Source organism: Lepidochelys kempii, chromosome 10, assembly GCF_965140265.1.
Source record: "Lepidochelys kempii isolate rLepKem1 chromosome 10, rLepKem1.hap2, whole genome shotgun sequence".
NCBI lineage: Eukaryota > Metazoa > Chordata > Testudines > Cheloniidae > Lepidochelys > Lepidochelys kempii.
The window spans coordinates 44629788-44651821 of NC_133265.1; the positions used below are offsets into that span (position 1 = coordinate 44629788).

Sequence of the window (22034 nt, forward strand, 5' to 3'; positions counted from 1 at the left end):
GTCTCGTCTTTCAGGGGAATCTCTCCTCTACCTTTATTTTGTAATAAATGATGCGGTTATGTTGCATGCCTGAGTGACGTCACTGTTAGCACAGTAAGCATCAGCAGCCTGATCACATGCTGGCCCAGTCAGTAATGCAGACAGGATAGGAAGGTGGAGGGGGGGCAGAGGAGGGAGGGGGCTGGTTCCTGGACAAATGGTAGTCTTCCCTTTGGGATGAAGTTGTTAGTCTCAGTGGCTTCATCATAGGGCAGGATCTGGCTTGAAGCTTTGGAAAACTCCTCCTAAAAATTCCTGAACTCTTCAGCTTGTGTTTGTTCCACCTGAGCAGACTTCCAAGACTCTGAAGGAGCAGTGGCAAGCAGGATGCTTTTCCCCAACTCTGCTCAAGAGTCTCCCCGTGGGCTCCCGGACACAAACGACCTGTGCCTTGGCCTGCAGTCTCTCAACCTGACTGGGTGGGACAGACCATGGAGCACCCAGGACTCGGATACTGCAGCACAGACCAGCACACAGTCTGGTGAGTTGCTTTCTGCTGGCACACAGCAACAGTTGTTGATTATTTGCTTTTTTAAAATGTGAAGCTATTGCCCAGAAAAGTGGCTGTTACAGGAGCAGATTGACTGGTTGAGGGATTCTCTTAGCCTTATAAATGCTCTGAGTGTAATGGGGTGGTGAGTTCAGGGGGACAGAATAAGGGGAGGTTTTGGTTCTTAGTGTTCTGCAACTATTCCAGTCTTGGCTGGAAAAACAGGAAACTTAACTTACAAATACCCAGGCTTCTCTGGATCCTGTGATGTCTGGGGAGGGATTAATGTGCTGATGGGCAAGAGGCTTTATTAAAAACTGCTCCTACCTTCCTTCCAAGTAGGTTAGGATGTATTTGAAGATTGAGTTAAACACCTACACTGCAGTGTGGAAGTGGCGTTAAACTCACTCCACTCCAGATAAATCGACTGGCAAATTGCTACCTGGGCAAAATAGGTTGTGCCGGCAGAAAGCTGTCTCTATACAGGGAGGGGGCTGCATGCTTGCAGAAGGACCCCCTGCCTGGCAGCAAATGCTGCTGTAGCACACAAGCTTAGGCTCTTGCACTCACGGGGTCTGCTGCCCACACTCTGCAAATGGGGTGTGGTAGGGGTGCAGACTGAGCTCCAAGTACCAAACTCAACCAGAAGGTTCCCAGCTCTGTAAAAGGGCTAGGAGGGACTCTCCCCAGAACATGCTGCTTTGTTTTAGTTTGAAAATGGAGAATGGCACTTGGTCTGTAAGTTAGTCTCTCCCCAATAGCAGAGTGAGGGCATGGCAGCAAAGTATTGGCTTCTTGTTTTGCCCTTCCAAATGCTGTTCACCCTGGCTTTCAGCTGGGTCTAGCTCAGCATCAGCAGTATGGAGTGTTCTAGATCTGAGCACTGTTCTAAAGCCTGGTATTATCTATAGAAACTGAAGAGTAATGCTGTACCCCTCAGTTTTCTAGACCAGGATTTAGTGGCATCCTTGTGGTGTAGTCAAGTAGGGAGCAAGAGGGGAGTGGGGACTCATCTTTCAGGTCCTTATAATAAAGATCTAGAAAGAACAATCTCACAGATGGTGTTACTTCAGTGAATGTATCAGTCCATGGAAATATCTCCTGCTTCAGCAGAGTTTGCACAAGTTCAGCCTGGTTGCTACAGAAACTCCTCCTTTTTATAGAAGCAACCTGCTGCTTTGTTAAAAGGCTAGTGCATCTTTGTGCATTGATGGGGGTGACCTAGAAGGCCCCAGGCATGTTGCAGGTGCTGATAGGAATGTGGGTTGCAGTGTCTTGCACTCTTCACGTGGGTGGCCATTCTGGGGTAGTTCTGGAGGAGTGTAAGTGACCACTGCTACCTTCCCTGAGCAGGATGTAAAGTGTTGCAGGCTGTTCTGCTCACAAGTGTCATGCCAAAGCTCACAATTGGTAGGAGCATGTCTTCCTTCCCACTAACACCTGTCACTTGGTTGTAGCAGTGGGTCACAGTCTGCCAGGGGCAGCACCAAATGTCACTTCAGATACTGCAAAACTGATCTGCATGTTACCCAGAGCAGGCCTCCTGGAGGTGCAAGTGCATCACTGCGGCTTCCTCCCATGGCTGGGGGTGGGACTTGTCAGGTGACCGTTGCAGAAGCAATATGCCACTGTAGGGGAGGGAGCAATGAGTATTAAACAGGCGTATGCACAGACCCCTGGAAAGAAGTTCCTGTTGAGGGTTTTCCTAGGAGCCATTGGCACTCCAGTAGGCTTGGATTCCTGTCCTGTGCGAATCCAAAAAAATCCATCTGGCCTCCCCTGGTCACCTGTAAATGCTCCATATAGCACCAAACAAGGGATAGTACTTTCCAGGCAGCAGTTGTGCCTGATCTTGTCCTACCTTTGCTTATGTCTTGTCTGTCTTGCCCTTTCCAGTGAAGCTGGGAATAGAGAGCTGATGGCTGACTTTCCATCTCTCGGTCCTCCAAAATGGTGGTGGGGGAAATCTGAGTTCTTGATCAGAGCTGAATGGAGCAGCAGCCTTGGATAATTAATAGCATACATCATTTTGGGAGGTGTCTGATAGGCAACTGGGTACTGAATCTGGATTATGGAAGCTTAACTAAGGCCCTGTGAACAGCATAGTTGTACATAGGTGCTGGAACTGAGGGTGCTGCTGTACCCATTGGATTGAAGTGGTTTCCATCAGATACAGGGTTTATAGTTTCGTTAAATGGCTCTCAGCACCCTTGCAGTTGTAACCAAGCCAACAACATCCAGGTCTGACAGTACTTCCTGGTGTTGTTACAGCCATAATGTGTAAGACATGGTGCACAATGGCAGTGCAAAGCAGTTTTGTGTGACAGCCTCTTGCTGCTGCTGCTCTGAGCCCCACATGATCAGCTATAGCCGTCTCAGATGTTTTCTCAGCCAACATCCTGCCTGGCTGTTTTGACAAAGCCTCCATTCTCACTAGCTACTGTTACTTGTATGGCAGCTCTCTGCTATTCAGTGGGATGAAATGGTACATTGCTCTGTGGAAGGCTTAACTGTGAATTGCATGTTGAGGAAGCAGCAAGTAAAAATGGATATTTATGCAACACAGATCACAACTCCACTATAAACTTCATATGAATTCAGATTTTGCAGCTTAAAATAGCCTCTGAATCAATAGAAAATTCAACTGGAAACTAGTCTGGGGTACTCCAGTGACCTTCCTGATCACTTAATTATTTTGGTGTCTGTAGAACACATCCTTCACAAATAAGGTACTGAACTACCCACAGCTCTGTAGTGCATCACATATATTTCTGAGTTCCTCACTAATAGGATTGCAAAGATCAGTGGAACTGATGGCAGGAAAGTACTAAGTACTTGTGATACTAAAATGCTCAGGAATGCAGGCCTCCTGGATGCAAGGGCTGAGTACCTTGCAGTACCCTGTTTGAGGGTGAGCACACAATTAAAGCCTCAAAGGCTTGCATTCCTCCTGCCACCCAGTCACTATGTATTAGAGGGGTAGAAGCCCCACAATATAGAAAAAGGGAGTTGGTTTTGACAGAGCATAGACTGGCCCATGTGCAAACTTGCAATCTACCCATATTCATATACCCGGAGCCATTTGTTGGCAGTGCCATTTCAGTCACTATAGTCTCTCCACCCCAGTGGAATGTGCTGGCTATGTTCTCATAGTCTAACTGCTGTGCATCCTGCACCAAGCAGAGGGAAATGGGAGACTGAATGGAGAAGCAGGAGAAGTGGCACTTGAATGGGCAACCATGGCTTATCTTGCTGTGGGTATGGCATATGCTTGGCTCAAGAAGTGAAATGCTGGTATTAGCGTGCAGCTGTTCCATTGTTCATCTGCACCTCCCACGTCTGCAGAGTCTCGTCCCTCCCTCCCTCCCTAGGACCAGGGAGTTGCCTTGAAAAGCTTTGCAGGAGGTAGGGCTGGGGGGATTCAGACTGGGTCTGGAATGCTTTGGGAAGCGCCGTGTGAAGTGGCTTCTCTTCTGTTTGTGAGAGGGGTGGGCATAGGGGGTGTTTCCCCACTTGAGACCTTCACTAGTCTTCAGAGGGGCCAGCAGGTATGGTCAGCTGGTATTGCCCAACCATGCCTTGTGTAGCAAAGGCAGAGAACAGCATGTGAACAGTCTAGTGCCTGTCAGTAATCTCTGGCACTACAGTGATGCAGGTATTGATTCCCAGCTGGCTGCCCCCAGTCCCTCATTGGTGCTGTAGCTGGCATTTCAGCACTGAGCCAGGGATGATCAGAATCAGGAAATCCTGACTGCAGATGCACTGGGCTCAGCATTGGGTTGTCTGTCTCTAGAGCCTGGCTGGGAGGGGCAGGTGTTGCCAGCGAACAGCAGTTGGGATGGTTCTAGCAGTGACTCAGCTGTATAAATCCACAGGGAGCTGGCCAGGAGGATGGAAGTACAAAAAGTTAACAATCAGTCTAAAATTGATGCTGATTTGGTTTCCTGCAGTGTCAGTGCTTGAGCATTGATGAGCTGGAATTCAGGTACTCTAATCTGTGGCAGACTTTTCTTAAATCTGCATACAGCCATTGCCAGGTGCTGGCTGTACCTGAGCCTGAAAAGGAATGTCTGGTAATAGGGAAATTATACTGGTGTCACCTTGTGCCGCCTGTGGAACTGGTGTACAAATACGCTTGATATTGTAGTTGTGTACAGGGCCCCAGTCAGGGTCAGGGCCCCATTATGCTGGACATAACTAGGCAAAAATGCTGCTTTTGTTTTGCAACACTGAGGAGTTTTCTCTTGCAATCAGACTGCTGCTTCATGCCTCCCCAGGGGCTGGGAAACTGCGCAGTCCCAGGACATGGGGCTTGCAGTGCATTTTCCTGCTGATTCTACTGCATTGTAGAGGAGACAATCCACCTGTGAGAGGGTGGAAGAAACTTTGTCCCTCTGCCAAGGAGCATCCTCTGCTCCTGAAGCTGCTGTCTTGCTTGGGGAGCCTCTGCTAGAGGTAGCAGCTGATGCAGTTCAAAATTGCTGCATCTATTGGCTATAGAATTTAATTGCTGTCTTGTGGCAGGAGAAGAACACTAAACCTACTGCTGCCACTAAAACTGTCTGTCAGACTAGGAATATTGACTCAAGTCCCAGAAACCTGTTCTCGTGTCCCAAGAAAGGGAAGCTGCAGGAAATAAATGCTGGCCTTGGCTGCTTCCAGCTAAGTGTCCCATGTAATGCAGTATTCCCTTCCCAATTTAATAACTGTAAATATGCAGTGTTCATAGCATCCAGGTTACCAGTTTCTCCTTGGGGAAGGGTAAAGGGACACTATCAGGACAGTGGAGGAAAGAGATGAAAGTGCTGGTTTAGTTTGTATGCCTGCATAATTGATGACAGTAGTGCACAAGGATATGTGAGGTAGAGCCCTGCAAGAGACTACCTTTTAAATCCTGATTCCACCCACACAAACCTTAGATTCTGCAAGACGGCTTCCCCCACTACTTAAAACACAAGAACCACAGTTGGCTAATATATAATGGAATTCAGACACAATTTTTACCACTAAAAATAAAATAAATCTTGATTAAACTATGTAAAAATATTTAACTCTTGTCATAATAGACATCAAATCTCCATCCCTGTCCTAAATTTAAGTATTAAAACCTTTATTTTTCTTAAAGAGAAATGTGCTTTACATTGAAATTCAGTTTGAAAAACTGAGACTTAGTGTTTTCCCTCAAATTTCTGCAGTCTGGTAGTTTTTTCCCCAGTGTAATCCTACCTGTAACAGTACATTTTATCCTCTCCTGCTATTATGGCAGCAGGTCCTGTGGGATCCCAGTTGGGCTGCAAGGCTCTGATGGGATGTTTAATACATGTTCAGTCTCTCTGCTCTCGCTGGCAGGTATGAAGCCTGTATACTGTTAACTTCGTACCTGGCATGAGTATGAATGCCAATATTGACATACTGGATCAGACTAGTATCAGCTCTCTAGCTCTAAAGTACATGTGACTCCATATGGACAGTGACTAGTCCATGGAGAAACATTCTTAAACTCTGGCAGTGCTTGCGTATGCCCTGTATCATAGGGTCTGTCTTTCAGTCTATCTTATATAACTAGATGTTATCCATATAGCTGATTATTTTAATCTTCTCATGACAGTGCATTCCATAGGTTGACTGTATCCTTTTATCCATTTCAGACATATTGCTTTGTTTCCTTAGCTGTCCCCAGTAAAGAGGAGTGCCCTACTACCTTCCCAAACGCTTGCTTATATACACCTGTCCTGTCTCTTCAGAGAAGAAACAGCCTGTTCCATTAATGTCCCCTTTTGGAAGCCCCTCTATAGCTCTCACTCTCATTCCCAGTCTCTAGACACATCTTCTCTCCCATCAGGGTTTGCCACTCCCACAACTGGGCTTCCCCTCTGTGCTGCAGTTGGCTGGGTCTCCTTGCCAGTCAGACTTGGCTGGAGATGGGACGCTAGATGGGGAGGGCTGAGTCACTACAGGGAATTCTTACTCAAGTGTCTCTGCCTGGTGGGTCTTGCCCACATGCTCGGGTCTAACTGATCGCCATGTATGGGGTCAGAAAAGAGCTTTCCACCCAGTCAGATTGGCAGAGACCCTGAGGGTTTTTGCCTTCCTCTGCATTGTGGGGCATGGGTCACTTGCAGTTTAAACTAGTGTAAATGTTGAATTCTGTGTAACTTGAAGTATTTAAACTAGGGCTGTCAAGCAATTAAAAATTAATCTCAGTTAATCACACTTAAACAATAGGATACCATTTATTTAAATATCTTTGGATATTTTCCACATTTTCACTTTTTTTTTTCACTTCCACATTTTCCACATGCTCACTTTATATTTTGGTGGGATGATTTAGTTGGTGTTGGCCCTCCTTTGAGCAGGGGCATGGACTAGATGACCTCCTGAAGTCTCTTCCAGTCTTAATTTTCTGATTTTTGATTACAAGTATTTGCACTGTAAAAAAAAAATCACCTAATAAAAATACTGTAGTGCAAATCTTTATCATGAAAGTTGAAATTACAAATGTAGAATTATGTACCAAAAAAACTGCGTTCAAAAATAAGTGTAAAACTTCAGAGCCTTCTAGTGCACTCGGTCCTTCTCATTCAGCCAATCATTAAGACAAACAAGTTTGTTTATATTTACATGAGATAATGTTGCCCTTATTTACGTCACCAGAAAGCGAGAACAGGCATTTGCATGGCATTGTTGTAGCCAGCATTGCAAGGTATGTGCCAGATATGCTAAACATTCGTGTGCCTCTTCATGTTTTGATCACCATTCCAGAGGACATGCTTCCATGCTGATAGTTAGTGTTAATTAAATTTGTGACTGAACAATTTGGGGGAAAATTGTATGTCCCCTGCTGTGTTTTACCTGAACTCTGCCATATATTTCATGTTATAGCAGTCTCAGATGACCCAGCACATGTTGGTTTTAAGAACACTTTCACTGCAGATTTGACAAAACACAAAGAAGGTACCAATGTGAGATTTCTAAAGATAGCTACAGCACATGATTCAAAGTTTAAGAATCTGAAGTGCCTTCCAAAGTCTGAGGGATGAGGTGTAGAGTATGCTTTCAGAAGTCTTAAAAGAGCAACACTCGATGCAGAAACTACAGAACCTGAACCACTAGAAAAGAAAATCAACCTTCTGCTAGTGGCATCTGACTCAGATGATAATTAACATGCGTTGGTCCGTGCTGCTTTGGATTGTTGAGCAGAAAGTAATCTGCATGGATGCATGTCCCCTGGGATGGTAGTTGAAGCATGAAGTGACATGAATCTGTAGTGCATCTGGCAAGTAAATATCTTGTGATGCTGGCTACAACAGTGCCATGAGAACACCTGTTCTCACTTTCAGGTGACAGTGCTGCCTGCTTCTTGTTTACAGTATCTCCTGCAAATGTAAACAAACTTGTTTGTCTTAATGATTGGCTGAATGAGAAGTAGGACCGAGTGGACTAGCAGGCTCTGAAGTTTTACATGGTTTTGGAGTGCAGTTATGTAACACAAATGTAGGGTTTTAAGTTGCACTTTCATGTTAAGAGGTTGCACTACAGTACTTGTATGAGGTGAATTGAAATACTATTTTTATAGTGCAAATATTTGTAACATACACTATTTCAATTATGATACAGAATACAATAGATAACATAGAAAAAATCAAAATTTAATAAATTTCAGTTGAAATTAACAGTGATTAAAACTGCAATTTTTTAAATCAATTAGTTTTGACAGGTTTCAGAGTAGCAGCTGTTAGTCTGTATTTGCAAAAAGAAAAGGAGTACTAGTGGCACCCTAGAGACTAACCAATAAATTAGTTTTTGAGTTAGGCATGTGAGTTAACTGACTAATCAACAGCCCTAATTTAAACCATGATTTGAGGACTTCAGTAACTCAGCCAGAGATTAGGGGTCTGTCACAGGAGTCTGTGGGTGAAGTTCTGTGGTCTGATGTGCAGGAGGTCAGGCTAGATCACGCTGGTCCTTTCTGACCTAAAGTCTGAGTCATCTTCAGAAAGAAATCTCTAGTCTGTCCTGCTAAGAGCTGGCTTCCTCCCCTGCTGCCTGACCAACCCACAAAAGTAACTTAACAATCAATGGATCCATAGAAAATCAAACCCTCCCAATCAGATTTTATCTTGGCACCTCTCCCCTTTACAAGAACTGGACTATATGACCTCTCAAGGTCTCTTCCACTCCTATGATTCTAGTTCTTGACTCTACCTAGAAGACACTCAGTTACCACAGCAATACGTGGCAGTACATGGACAGTGTAGGAAAATGCTTGCTTGTTAAGAAGGGTGCTTAGGTAACAGATGTCACATTAAGTGCATCCCTGGAGGTTCAGTGCTCCCCACTGTGGCAGTCTCTGGTGAGCTGGGTTCTGGGGGAACTTGATCCAGGGCATACAGCAGTCTCCCTTCCCTCAGAGCCAGAGGGAGCAGACAAGCCTGCCAAAAAGCCAGTTAGTGCTCCCCTTGTTGCCAACTTCAGGTATGCCTCTTGTGTGCGCAGGAGCAGCCAATATGATCTTGCACCAGTGGCTTGGGGAAGAGGCTTCAGCTTTCTCTGCTACTGGCTCAGCAGCACAGCCCTTGTGGGATTGAGTTCCAGTCCCATCTTTGCATCTCAACAGTGGTGGCAAAGCTGTCTGCTTATGGGGCCTTTCTGGTGGCTGTCACTTTTGCAAGTGGTGTGAGCTGAGGGTGCTGAGTACAGTATCTCAGGACAGGACCTTCCATAGTGAGCAGGTAGAGCTGCATTTCTACCCAGCCTTGGTTCTAAAAGCTACTGCTGTTCCACAGACCTCGGGGTTCTTCAAGTAGTGTCCCTGTGGGTGCTCCAGTGTAGGTGTCTGTGCCCCTGCACCTCTAATCCAAGATTTTTGGTAAGTGTCCCCTTGAGCCCACACATGTGCTCTCCCTCCCTCATGGTCTGTCTCCAGGCTATTTAGCACTGCATGTGCAACCCCCCCACTTCCTTCTCTACCACCTGTGGCCTCTGATGGAACAAGCAGTTGTCCCTTATCTGTGTCATTAACATAAGTAGTGTGTGTGTTACCTTTGTTCTCCCTAAAAGTACTCAGGCTAGTGTTTTATTTTTTTTGGCTTAAAGAGAAAAAGGAAAAGAACTTCACTTTCCTTCCCTGGGGGCATTCTCCCCCCACTTCTAGTAGACTCATAATTTTTCTTTTTCAGTTAATAAAAAAAGGTGGACTATTCTGCATATTCCTTCCTGCTAGAGGATGACAACCCCCTGCCCAGGGGCTTGCCTGGCTCTCTGCTCCAAGTGGTGCCTCTCCTGCCAGGAGTCCATTCCTGTAATGGCCAGACACTCGCTGTGCCTGGGAGACCATCACAGACGTGCTTTACCTGCCACACCTAAAACTGCAGCCTGGCAGGAGCTGGGAGCTGAAGTAAAATTTCTCTATACAGAGAACACTTTAGTCTGCAGGGGACTCCAGTGTGTTGACCCCAGATCATCCCCAGAGCCTTCACTTCAAAAGGGGTCAGGTGGTGAAGAGGAAGAGAGAGGGGGGGGAAAGCCACCAACAGACTCCTCCTGGAAAGGCTCCTACAAGCAGCTGGCCAGCCAGAGGGGTGTTCCCCAGTGCAGCCATCTCCACATGGATCCCTGAGCAGCTGGCCAGCCAGTGGGATTCCCCAGAGGGGCCACCTCAGTAGGAGAGTACCAACACAGGAACCTGTGAGCTCAACTGCCACTCCAGTTTGGCACAGGGTCTTCCTGCTGTGATCTCAGCTGCCGCACTGGTTCAGCACCTCAAAGCTCTGGAAGCTGAAACCTGAAGTTTTCCTGTCCTGAAGGGTCTTCCTGCTGTCAGCTCTGCCCTGCTCTGAGCTCTGCTCTCTGCACTGACAAGGGGCTTCTGTAAGCTCTGTGCTGCTCTGAGCTCTACTCTGGGCATCTACTTCACCAAGAGGGGACAGGTACTGTATCAGAGCGACATAGAAAAGCCCTGCTGTCTGCTCTGGCACTGAGACACCAGAGGCTTCCACTGTCATGCTCTGAGGCAATGGTACCATCCCCTAAGGAGAGGGGACAGTTACCCTACCATCTCTAAAAGAGCAGCATAGAGAAACCCTTTGGTACCAGATGCAACAAAACTCCCATCTAGGAAGTGTTCTGCACCTTCCCAACCATTGATACAGACTGCAGACACTCCTCTGGGGTTCCAGATGAGCCCATGGTAACACAGGTGCTCTGATACTCTGGAGACCTGTGGCCTCAGTACCCAGGAAGATACCATTACCATACCATCTCTAAAAAAGTGGCACCAACAAACTTTTTGTATTGGGCAAAACTCTCATTTAGGGAGTGCTCTGCCCAGTTATCAGTACTGACAGTGTACCATGGACCCTCCTTTGTGGTACCAAATGAACCCGTGGTACTGCATGAGCTCTGCAATCCTGGAGACCTGATGATTGGGGAAGACCCACAATCCCCATTACTTGATACCAGGACCCCAGTATCAAGCACCATCCCAGCACCCAGAATCGCTCTTAGCATTGTGCTGTATACTACCAATACCCCAGTCAATGACACCCTTACCCACAGATGAATCTGACACTGGCCCACCACCACACTACAAGGGTCATCCCCAATCCATCATGCCAACCACCCGTGCCTGCCTTCCTGCCTCTCCCTCCCAAGGCCATATTGTAACTCCTCAGGTATGTACACACATGGGGCGACAGTCTCCGGTGTCTCTCAGGGAGAGTCCACCAGATGGTTTGCTACAGCCTGGTACCTGAGCTAGGACAGGAGAGAGCTTTTTCAGAACAGGAAAGAACGGGGGGAACCTGAAGAGGTAGCTTCCTCTTCAGCACACTTCTCATCTCTCCCAGATGAGACTGTGCTGCCCACCCCTCATCACTAAGTGAAGATTGAAGAACTTTCTGGATCTTACCAAGAGGGTAGCCAACAAGCTGCAGATTCCCTTACAGGAGGTGGCAGATACACATCACAAGTTGGTAGAAATTCTGCACACTACCTTCTCATCTAGAACTGTCCTCCCAATTAATGAGCTGATTCTAGATCCTACCAAAATCTGGCAGAGCCAGCCTCCATTGCACCAACCACAACAGTGTAAACAAAAACAATCCTACATCTCTACCCAAAGAGGCAGACTTTTTCAGCATCCACAATGCAACTCCATCATAGTGGATGTGGTTAATGAATGAAGCAAGCAACATAATACCAAGTCAACTCCATATGATTGGGCTTTGCAAGGTGGTATATTAATCAACAATGTTACTGTTTAGTCATAAATTACCAAACTATCCTGGCCAAAACAATTTTTGTTAATCTTGGGAAACCCAGGATGTTTCTGGAACATTACTGGAAACACACAAACAGATTCAGACCATTCTTAGAGAAGGTCAGTTAATAGCCAGACCGGTCCTAAAGACACCACTGGATGTAGCTGTTACAGCTGCCCGCCCAGTCTCCATGACAGTGGTACTGAGGTGGGTTGTGGGTTGGCTTTTTTTAGGTTCGCTGCACCTCTCTAGATTGCCCAAAGAGCTACAGACTTCCAATTTGAAGGGCCTTCAAACAGACAGATTTTTCTCTCCACATCCTGAAGGATTCTCAGACGGCACTGCACTCAAGAATCTACACTATGGAACAGAAGAGATGTACCTCTCAACCACACTACAGATCACAATCTTCTCAATACTCGCCATCTCTGTGCTGTTATGAGCCACAGTGTAAGAGGCCCAGGGCTCAAAAGCGAGAACAGTCTGCACCCCAGTCCATGACCTCTCAAACTGCCTCTTATAAGCACTTTGAGCTGATCGGGGGCTTGAACAATGATACCTTACAGCATCAGCTGCCATCTGTACACTTGTCATGCCACTCAGAAGTCACCTTACCTTCTCAGCAGTTAGGACCAGCTCTAGAGCAGAGAGATTTCTAGGCCTGAACCTACAGGGTACCTACTTCATATCTCAATATAACCATCGTACAGGAGATTTCCTACTGCTTACCTTTGGAGCAGGATCATTATAGGTACAGACTGCTCCACACAGGGTAGTCTCCAAGGTTCACTTCATTGTAGTGGCATACTAACCCCGGTACAGTGATTGGACTTCATCAGCACCAACCTGATGCAGTACAAGCGAGAGTGCTCCTCACTACCCACATTCACCACTCTGGGACACATCTCCCTAATATGCTGGGGAGCTCACCTACACAGCAACAAGGTTCAGGACAAATGGCCTTCTACAGAAATGACCTTCCATGTCACTCTTTTGGGGCTAAGGGCTGTCAGGAGTGCCTGTGCACAAACTCTGCCTTTCATCAAAAACACACAACGGCTATGATGGACTTAATGTGACCTGTATGTTTTGTATAAACGGCCAAGGAGTTGCCAGATCTCCCTCCCTCTGCAAGACAGCATTCAAACTTTGGAATTGATGCACCCATCATAATGTGCTCATCTCAGCTATCTGTCTACAAGGGATACAGAACGGGATAACCAACAGTCTGTTGGAATTTTCTCGCCACAATGAGTGTATACTGAATTCAGAGGTGCTTCAAGATATAGCCATCCTTTGGGGAACCCAGCCTATGGATCTCTTCACTACCTATCAGAACAAGAAAGGTCCTTTGTTACTGCTCCAGGGCCAGCTTGGGGAAACATTCACTGACAGTTGCCCTCACCTTCCTAGTGGACAGAGCCCACTTGTATGTCTTTTCCTAGTTTCCTACCCTATCCAAGATTCTGTTGAAAATTCAACAAAAAGCAAGAGTTATTGTGATTGCCCCTCTTGACTATGACAAGTCTGGCTTCCTCACTTGACACAGATGGCAGTATGCCCTCCTGTTCCTGTCAGCCCATTCCTCACCCGCTCTCTCAAAACAGTGGGCTGACCCTTCACCCCAACCCATGGGTCCTCTGCCTCCAGGCTTGGATCTTTCTTTGTTCCAAGGCTTAGAAGCAGAATGCTCTGACAAGCTGAAACACATGTTGCAACACAGCCACAAGTTGACCACTCCACATACCTACAAAATGGAAACGACTCCAAGTTTTTGTAGCATTCCAAACACACAGACCCAACTTCATCTTTCCTCCCTCTGATTTTGCACTACATTTTAAATTCTCACTCAGCTCCCTTAAGGTACATCTCATGGCGAAAATGGCTTCCCACTTGAAGTTTGCTCAACCACTAATACGTAGATTCTTTAAGGGCATTGGTACTCTCTTCCCCCATGACATACCACCCGCTCCAGCCTGGGACTTTAATTTCATTCTCAGGGCTTGGACTAGACCTCCCTCTGAGTCCAGGGCAACTTGTTCTCTCTTACACCTGTCCATGATGACAGCATTTCTAATTGCCATCACCTCAGCTAGGCACATAAAAGAAATAGTGGCCCTGAGGGCACACCCATCATTCATGGCCTTTGTCTTTTTAAAAAATAACTCTAAGGCCATATCCCAGGTTTCTCCCTAATTTTTCTACATTTTCCATATGAATCAACAGATCAGTCTCCCTGTCTTTCCCAAAACCACATTGTGACAACTGGGAGTCAATTGTGCATATGCTAAATATTAGGACACGAGCATTCTACTTGGACAGGACTAAGGACTTCAGGAAATCCCCTAAACTCTTCCTTTCGTCCACAGAAAGATCCAAAAGCTGTAAAATCTCATACTATCCAGATGGGTCTCTAGTTGTATTAACTACTTAGCAAGGGCACAACTTGCTCCTGTCCATACGCACTCCATGAGATCAGTTCCTACCTCAGTCACATTCCATCAGGATACCCCTATCTCCCCAATCTATAGAGCAATGACTGTGGCCTCTGTCCATACTTTCGCAGAACATTATGCGATCACTGAAGATTTGGCTGCTGATGCAATCTTCAGCTCCACAGTACTCTCTAGTAAGATTCTGCTCCAAAGTTCCAGCCTCCAGTGGTGGGTACTGGTCACCTAAAGTGAAGCACCCATAGGAACACTACTCAAAGAAGAGGAAGTTACTCACCTTGTACAGTAACAATGGTTCTTTGAGATGTGTCCATATGGGTGCTCCACAACCTGCCCTCCTCCCCTCTACTTCAGAGTTCTCTACAGGGCTCTGAGGTTGGGAAAGAAGTGAGGGGGTTCACCCATGCTGCTAAATAGCCTCAAGGCAGACCACGAGGGAGGGAGAGCACATGCACACGAGGGAGGGCTCAACAGGACACTGCTACCAAAAATCTCCAATTAGAGGTGCAGGGGCACACAGACTCCTCAAGTGGAGCACCCATAGGGGGACACATCTTGAACCGTTGTTACTGCACAAGGTGAGTAACTTCCTCTTCCTGGGGGGGGGGGGGGGACCCCAAACCTCTTCAACCCTGGAAAATGCAGACACCCATAGCTGTTAATCTGACTGCATTTAAGAATATATTGGAAGGTTTGATGCCTTTTACTACTGGTCAATATAGGAAAGACATCTAATGCATTGATTGTGAAGTGGTTGTGTTGAGGCATACAAGACAAAAATAAAAGCCTAAAACCTTTTGCATCAGAAGAGATCTGTGAAGCAGCAAATTGGTCTTCAACTTGTACAATTGTCAGACCCTTCCAGCTACAGCCCCAATGCAGAAATGCGCTGAAACATGTGCTTACATGCTGTTTTTAATAGGGATGTTTCCTGAATTGAAGCCTAATGTACAGGTGTTGGCAGACCCAGCCTCTGGTAGGAAGGTACTGTGTGTTGTGTTGCTCTGGAAATCCACTAAATCAAACTGCCATAAACACGTGTGGGAGGGCATTAATCCCAATAGCAGGGATGGCTAGCATGGATCCAGAAGTTGGATCCTGTCAACTATCCAAGCTCACCTTCCTGGACCATCCATGAACTGAATGCATAAGGTCAGTCCAATGACCATTGTTCTATGCACTGTAAATGTGCTTTAATTCAGAGGAAGCAACTTAAACTAGAAGACAATGTATTTCTAATAGTATTGGTCTTCATGGAGGAGCTAAGCTTCCTGCCTTGTCATTATTCAATTGCAAAGACAACCGACTGGTAGGAATGGAATCTGGGTAAGCAGAGAAATGTATGGGATATCAAATATCTGTCTGCTCCATCTTGAGATGTGGGTGGCAAAAGTTGAACTCTGTATCCAAAGCAAGGACCTACCACCAGCTGATACAATGGCATAATATTTCTGGTATTCTCCAACCCACTTGTTATGCATCTCTACATTTGCTCTCTTGACAGCTGCTGCACCTTAAGCTTCATCAAGCTGTTGACAGTGTCCCCTAGGCCTTTCCCAAGTAGATACAGCTGACTCAGAAATGAGCAATGTGTAGTAGTGGTTGGGAACTCTTTTGATGTATTACCAGGCATTTGTCAACATAACTTCACCTGCCACAAGCTTAGAATAAGCTCTCTAGGTTTATCCTGATTCCGAAAGAGGTCTAGCTTGTCGAGTTTCTCCTGTACAGTCCCTGTAGTATCCTAAATGAGCCCTTCTCTCGATTTTAGTGAAAGGGAGACGTCTGAGATCATTCCTGGGGCAAAGGGTAAGGAAATCTCTACCCACCACAAACAAGGGGGAACAAATTCTTGTCCTCTTGTTGGTGCGTCGTTCATATGGATCTTGATCTAAGTCTTAATCTCTCGATGCTCGCCTGCAGGTGGTCTTAACTGCCTTCCCCCACCCTTTTAGCCCAGCAGCTACCTCCTTCAAGTTCTGTATGGAGGCCATGTCTACATAGGTGCAGTTACACTGGTGCAGACCTAATAGAGATGTGCTGCATCAGTGCTAACCTGGGCTTGCTTACACTGCTGCAGCAGGAGTGAGTCCCACAGAGTGGCTTTGCTGCATGCACAGGGACCAAAGCTGACGTGCTGAAAGGGAGGACCACTAGTCCTGAGACTATTGGAATCCACATCTTCCCTCTCACTATGGAGTTCTGTGCAGCAGCTGCACTTCCATAAACCGCCTTGCACAAGCACTTGCCTCATCCCACCAGTAATCCCTACATTAGTGTTCTAAAACATTGTAAGTGCAAATAGCTAATGAAGCATTGAACGTGTTTGGCTGGCTGTCCAGTTAGAGGGCTGCTCAAATTCAGTACAGAGAAAACCACTACAGTATTAGAACAAAATACGGTCAAACATCAAGTTTAGACTAGTGCCCAATAGCTGCCAACTGGCCTCATGAGGCCATCTTGGATTCTTAACTGAACCAAATGTCTGTAATATGCATACACATGCTAAAACTGTCAGTGGCTTTCTCAGTGCCTTCTTCCAATGGAAACTGAATTCTGTCTGCTATGCCTAAAACATGCAATCTTAACCCTCTCCTCTTTTTTGAGACGTGTCCTTTGACTGACTTGCATTGATGTAACAGAATACCTATTGCAGCACAATACATAGGTGCTTGAGTGAACATACCAGTGATATCAGATCTGCTGGTTGGGTTCCAGTTCAAGTGAGGTTTAATCTCTGATCTTGTGCAGCACTGTGTGAAAGCACATAGCACAGAGAACCCTCCTTCAAGAGCTTCTTTAAACAGTCTCTGCTGGGAAATCCCACTGCATTGTTGTCTTAAAGCAATTCTGGTAAGATGTAGCCACTGTTAGTGCTGACCCTGCCATTGGTCTGTACCAGTGCAGTGCCATTTGGAGATGGTATTCACTCATTTACTAGGGTAGAGAGGGCACAGACAACTTTATCACTGCCTCAACCTGCTCAGAGCAAGGTTAGGCATAATGATGGTATGAACGCCTGCAGTCCTTTGTCCTGGTGTATGCCAATGATTTGCCATTGTAGCTGCATAAGTGTGCAAGTAGTAGTCAAAGTCCATTGTGAATGCACCTGTTGATCACAGAATTTGAGGCCCTTTGATTTTGGGGGCAGTGACATAGCCAAGTTCTGCTATTGGTGCAGCTTTATAGGGTGTAGATTGACTGGCAGCCTTCACACTTAGCATCTCAAAGTTGAACCAGCCTGTAATCTGGTGGAGGAGAACCTTGGCATTCTAAGCCTGCTCAGGTAGCTCTGAACAGCCCTGGCCTGCTAATCGCTTACAGATCAAGCTCCCTAATAGTCTGCTCTGCATTGCCAGTACTGGGGGTGGCAGCAAGGCATGGAGCACAGCTTCTCAAACCCACACTTCTGTACTACAGCTGAAGTCTTGCATGGCCTCATCCAAACTCCCTTCCACTGGGACAGTTACTCCCAATCCTGACCCTGGTGGGACCGCACTGCTCCACGCTTGTCTCAGGCTCACACAAGAGGTGAGGTGAGGTGCACACTTCCATAGATTTCAAAGCCAGAAGGGCCCACCGTGACCATCTAGTCTGAACTGTACAGTGCAGACCAAGAATTTCCCTGAAATAATTCCTAGCACAGGTCTTGGTGGAAAACCATCCAGTCTTGGTACACTAGCCCTGGTGACTGAAGGAAGCAGAGGTAAAAGTTCATATGTGCAACCTGGTCACTATAACATGGTAAACCTGTGGAGGAAGCCCTGTCTTGCTGGCTGTACCTGGCCCTCAGGCCTTCATTGAGAACTGTTAAAAGATTTGTTAGTCTATACCAGGCCAATCTGTTACAGCTGTGATCTGTGGCTTCTGGTGTCTGCAGACAGCTGAAGTAAAGCTCTCAGCCCTTCCACTATACATGATTTAAATAGGGTTGTCGGAGGGTTCAGATTGTTTGCTGCCGCAAACAGACTTCAGCTCTTCGGCATTATGCTGCATTGCACCTGGCCATAATAGTCTGCTGTTCAGTTGGCATAACTAGGCCATATATTGCTTGATGCTGCAGAATAATGGTCACAGCTGTGCCTGTGGAGCTAAAGCCAACTGGTGGGGAATGACACATGCACTGCCAGCAGAAGAGCCACTATGGCTGGTCTGGTCAGACAGACGAGACCCCCGTAGTTTGCTCCTTTTACAGACTGCACATCTGACTGCTTGGCATCAGATAAACCAGGATCCATGCTTGTCTTTACATCACTGTTACAAAAGGGTTAATTGCATGGTCTGCAAGGGGGAGGCTCTGAAAGGGTTGCAGTCAAGGTGTACCTGCCTGACCGTAGGCTTGAGATTTCTCAGGTGTGTCCCGAAACATCTGGGAGTGAAGGGGTCTCTGCACAAATGGCAGGGAGTTTCCTCTAGGGAGGCTGCAGGGGGTATTCCTGAGCCTCTCAAAGCAGAGTCAGTGGGGCAGGAGCAGTCTTCCTGGGTCTCTGTGACAAAAGCACTTTCAGAATTGAGCTGAGATGCTGGGAGCAGCCACGAATGCTCTTGGGGCTCCCAATTTGTTTGTTGTGGAGACCTATTAAAGGCAGTTCCCAGCTAGCCAAGTGACCAGATCGGTGGCATGTATCACTCAGCCCACATTAGTGGACTTGATCTTGATTAGGGGAGTTGGTTAATCGCATCTTGGCCTCTTCTGCATTGCATATCTTGATGTGTAACTGAGTCCCCAGATTGCTTTGTCGTCTTAGTGTGGCTGGGCCCTAAAGTGTCAAAACAGCTGACTCACAGGTGATGTGATGGCTGTGCTGCTGCCATTTGGAGCCAGCAGAGTCCTCCTTTTAGAGAGCCTCAGGACTGCACAGCCTCCCTCCTGCTAAAATGCTCTCTGCCATGAAGTACTGAGTAGAAAAGGGTGGAATGGAAAGTGAAGGCGAGTGGAGAATACCCTAAATCATGAGGCAGACACCTCACTGCAGGGCTGGAGGTCAGCTATTTATCAGAATCTGACTCCTAGGCTAAAATAAATGTGCTTGGGGCAAGAGTCTAAGTGGAAGGAAGAGGGCTGGGATCTTAACCTTGAGCGCATTCTTGTTGCAGTGGAAGCTTGTTTGCTTTGTCAGTGCAACTAGATCCTGGTGTCAGGCTCAGATCAGTTACAAACTGACTTCAACTGGTCTGGCAATATTTTACAGGCCTGTTTAAATTTTGATGCCTGTTTTAGGTGCATTTAAGTTGCTATTTCTTGCAGTCAGGTGTCTAGCTTAAAGGTGCTTGGCCAAGCAAACCCATGTTTTCAGACTTGTCCTGCATTATAGAGAATTTTTAATCCAGCTATTCTCATAACTAGGCACTCATCTAGGCTGCATATATAACTGGATAATGGAAAGGAATCTGCTTCCCCTGTTCTTGCATATATTATCAGTCTCTAGTTTGCACCCTAAGCATTGCAGCAGACACTTGTGAGGGAACATCTAATTGATACTTATATTTAGAAATGTGTGTTCCTGGGCTTTGCAAAACATCAAATGTATCAAATTTGACCTGACAGTTTTTTGCTTTTAAACCTTGACTGCTGGAACTGATGCGAATACACAGTGGACACCATGCCATGCTGCATATTTGTCCCGCTCTCTAAATAAGCATGCAGCTGTGCATGCTGTCTAAGTTACCTACTTGTGCGTACACTAGGCCTGAAGGCATCCGAACTTTCAGCAGAATCTTGCAAATCTTGCCTATTTCTATAAACTCCGTTCTGGCTAGTCTTGATCACTGAGCATCCCTTCTGTCCCTACCCACAACATCCTGGCAAGTCTCTAGACAGCCTGCTTCTCAAGTCATGCCTTGACCAAGTATTCAGGCCTGCCTCTCGCACCTCACCTGCTTGGAACTCTTCTCATGAACTACTTACATGCTGCCCATACAAGGGACAATGCTTCCAAATGCTGAGTTCAGCCTATTCACCCCTGAGGCAAGAATGCCATCCCCGCTTGTAAAATGGGGAGCTGAGGCGTACAGATCAGGTGACTCCCCATGACATCTGAATTGGTGCTAGAGCCAGGAATAGAACCCAGGAGTCCTGGCTGTTTTGTGTTGTAACTATTGGCTCATGATCCTCCCAAACTTCCTTCTGCTGTTCTGAGTGAGCATGCAGATGGCCACCTGACATCTTAGCATCTCATTTCAAAAATAAACATCCATGCTGTTGTTGGAAGTTCCAGTTAGCTTTTTTATTGTAAAACACTGGCATTTGGTGTTAACCCTAAAACCTTTCAGGTGGTAAGCCTGGTCCTATTAGCAGGGAAGAAAGCAAAGCAGAGGCCCTACAACAATTCTCAGGTAAATATCTACAAATCCAGAGCACTTTCTCTCACTCAAAATGCTTAACCGTGTGCTCATCATTGTGCAAAACTCGGCCTGTGTCAAGACATGGCCTAATACAGAGGTAGGCAAACTATAAGGCCCATGGGCCGGATGGAACTCTCCTGCCCAGCCCCTAAGCTTCTGGCCCAGGAGGCTCGCCCGCAGCCTCAGTGTGCCATGCCGCCGGCGCAATGCTCTGGGCAGCACAGCTGTAGCGTCACCAGCCACCGGTGTGCCAGGCAGCACAGTAAGGGGGCAGGGAGCCGGGGGGGGGGGGTTGGAGGTGGTGGTCAGAGGGCAGGAGTGTGGATAGGGGTTGGGGCTGTCAGGGCAGGGAACAGGGGGGTTGGATGGGGCAGGGGTCCCATTGGGGTAAGAAGGGGGGTTGGATAAGAGGTGGGGGGCTGGGCCCCCTGGCTGTTTGGGGAGACATGGCCCTCCATAACCAGCACTCCATACAGTTTTGGAAACCCAATGTGGCCCTCAGGCCAAAAACTTTGCCCGCCCCTAGACTAATATGTCAGGCTACATCAGGGGTGGCTAACCTGAGCCTCAGAAGGAGCCAGAACTTACCAATATACATTGCCAAAGGGCCACAGTAATAAATCAGCAGCCCCCCGTCTGATCCCCAGCACCTCCACCTGCCAGCAGCCCCCACCAGTCAGTGCCTACTCCCCCTGTCCACCACAATCAGCTGTTCCATGTGCGCAGGAGGCTATGGTGGGGGGTGGGGGGGGAGAGCGAGGGTATGCAAGTCTTGGGGGAAGAGCTTGGGGCAGAGCAGGTGATTGAGCAGTGAGCACCCCCCAGCAAATTGGAAAGTTAACATATATAGCTCCAGCCCCAGAATCAGGGCCTTGGTAAGGAGCCACATGTTGGTTGGCCCCCCCCAGGCTACATGAAGAGGTGTGTGTGGCTGTTACCAGATAACTTAACATAGTAAATAAAACCAGTGTTTAAATCCAGGTGCTTCCCACTGAAATAATTGGGAGTGACTTTGCCATAGCTGTGGAAAGTAATATCCACTCCCTGCAGGGAGCTGGAGCATTCCACAACCCCAGAAAGGCTGCCAATTCATGTGCTAACAGTATTAGTACAGTAACATCAATTCTCAAATGTTCTTAAAATTTGTCTTATGCCAGAAGATAGGAGGCAGAATTGTAGGTGGCCTGTTGCTAGATTGGTGCTGTTTGCTAGATTGCCAGAGTGAGTCCATCCCTGCATCTGGTTCTGCTTTGTGGAGCAGACTTGGTGATGCTAGCTTGCTACCCCTTCTGAGGCTGGGATTATGGCATCAATTGAATGCCATTTTGTCTTGCAGGCGCTTTCCTCATGCCGCCTCTCCATACAGATCTTGGGGCAATTCCTGTCACTATTTTTTTTTGGTGGACTATAAATATACAAGTTGCTCTCACCTGGCCAGGTGAGAAC

At 46.9% G+C, this 22034-nt stretch overlaps 1 protein-coding gene across 5 annotated transcripts in view; it reads left to right on the top strand.

Annotated features, from left to right (window-relative positions):
- The window catches only part of CPEB1 (cytoplasmic polyadenylation element binding protein 1), a 78430-nt gene that overhangs the window by 29373 nt on the left and 27023 nt on the right, over positions 1–22034 (top strand). For 4 of the 5 annotated variants that reach the window (XM_073363185.1, XM_073363186.1, XM_073363188.1 and 1 more), the window contains exon 3: positions 332–520. The exons of the other annotated variant lie outside the window; for it this stretch is intronic. In XM_073363185.1, coding sequence (XP_073219286.1) covers positions 332–520 — 189 coding nt within the window. The remainder of the gene's footprint in view (positions 1–331; positions 521–22034) is intronic. 5 annotated transcript variants of the gene reach the window in all.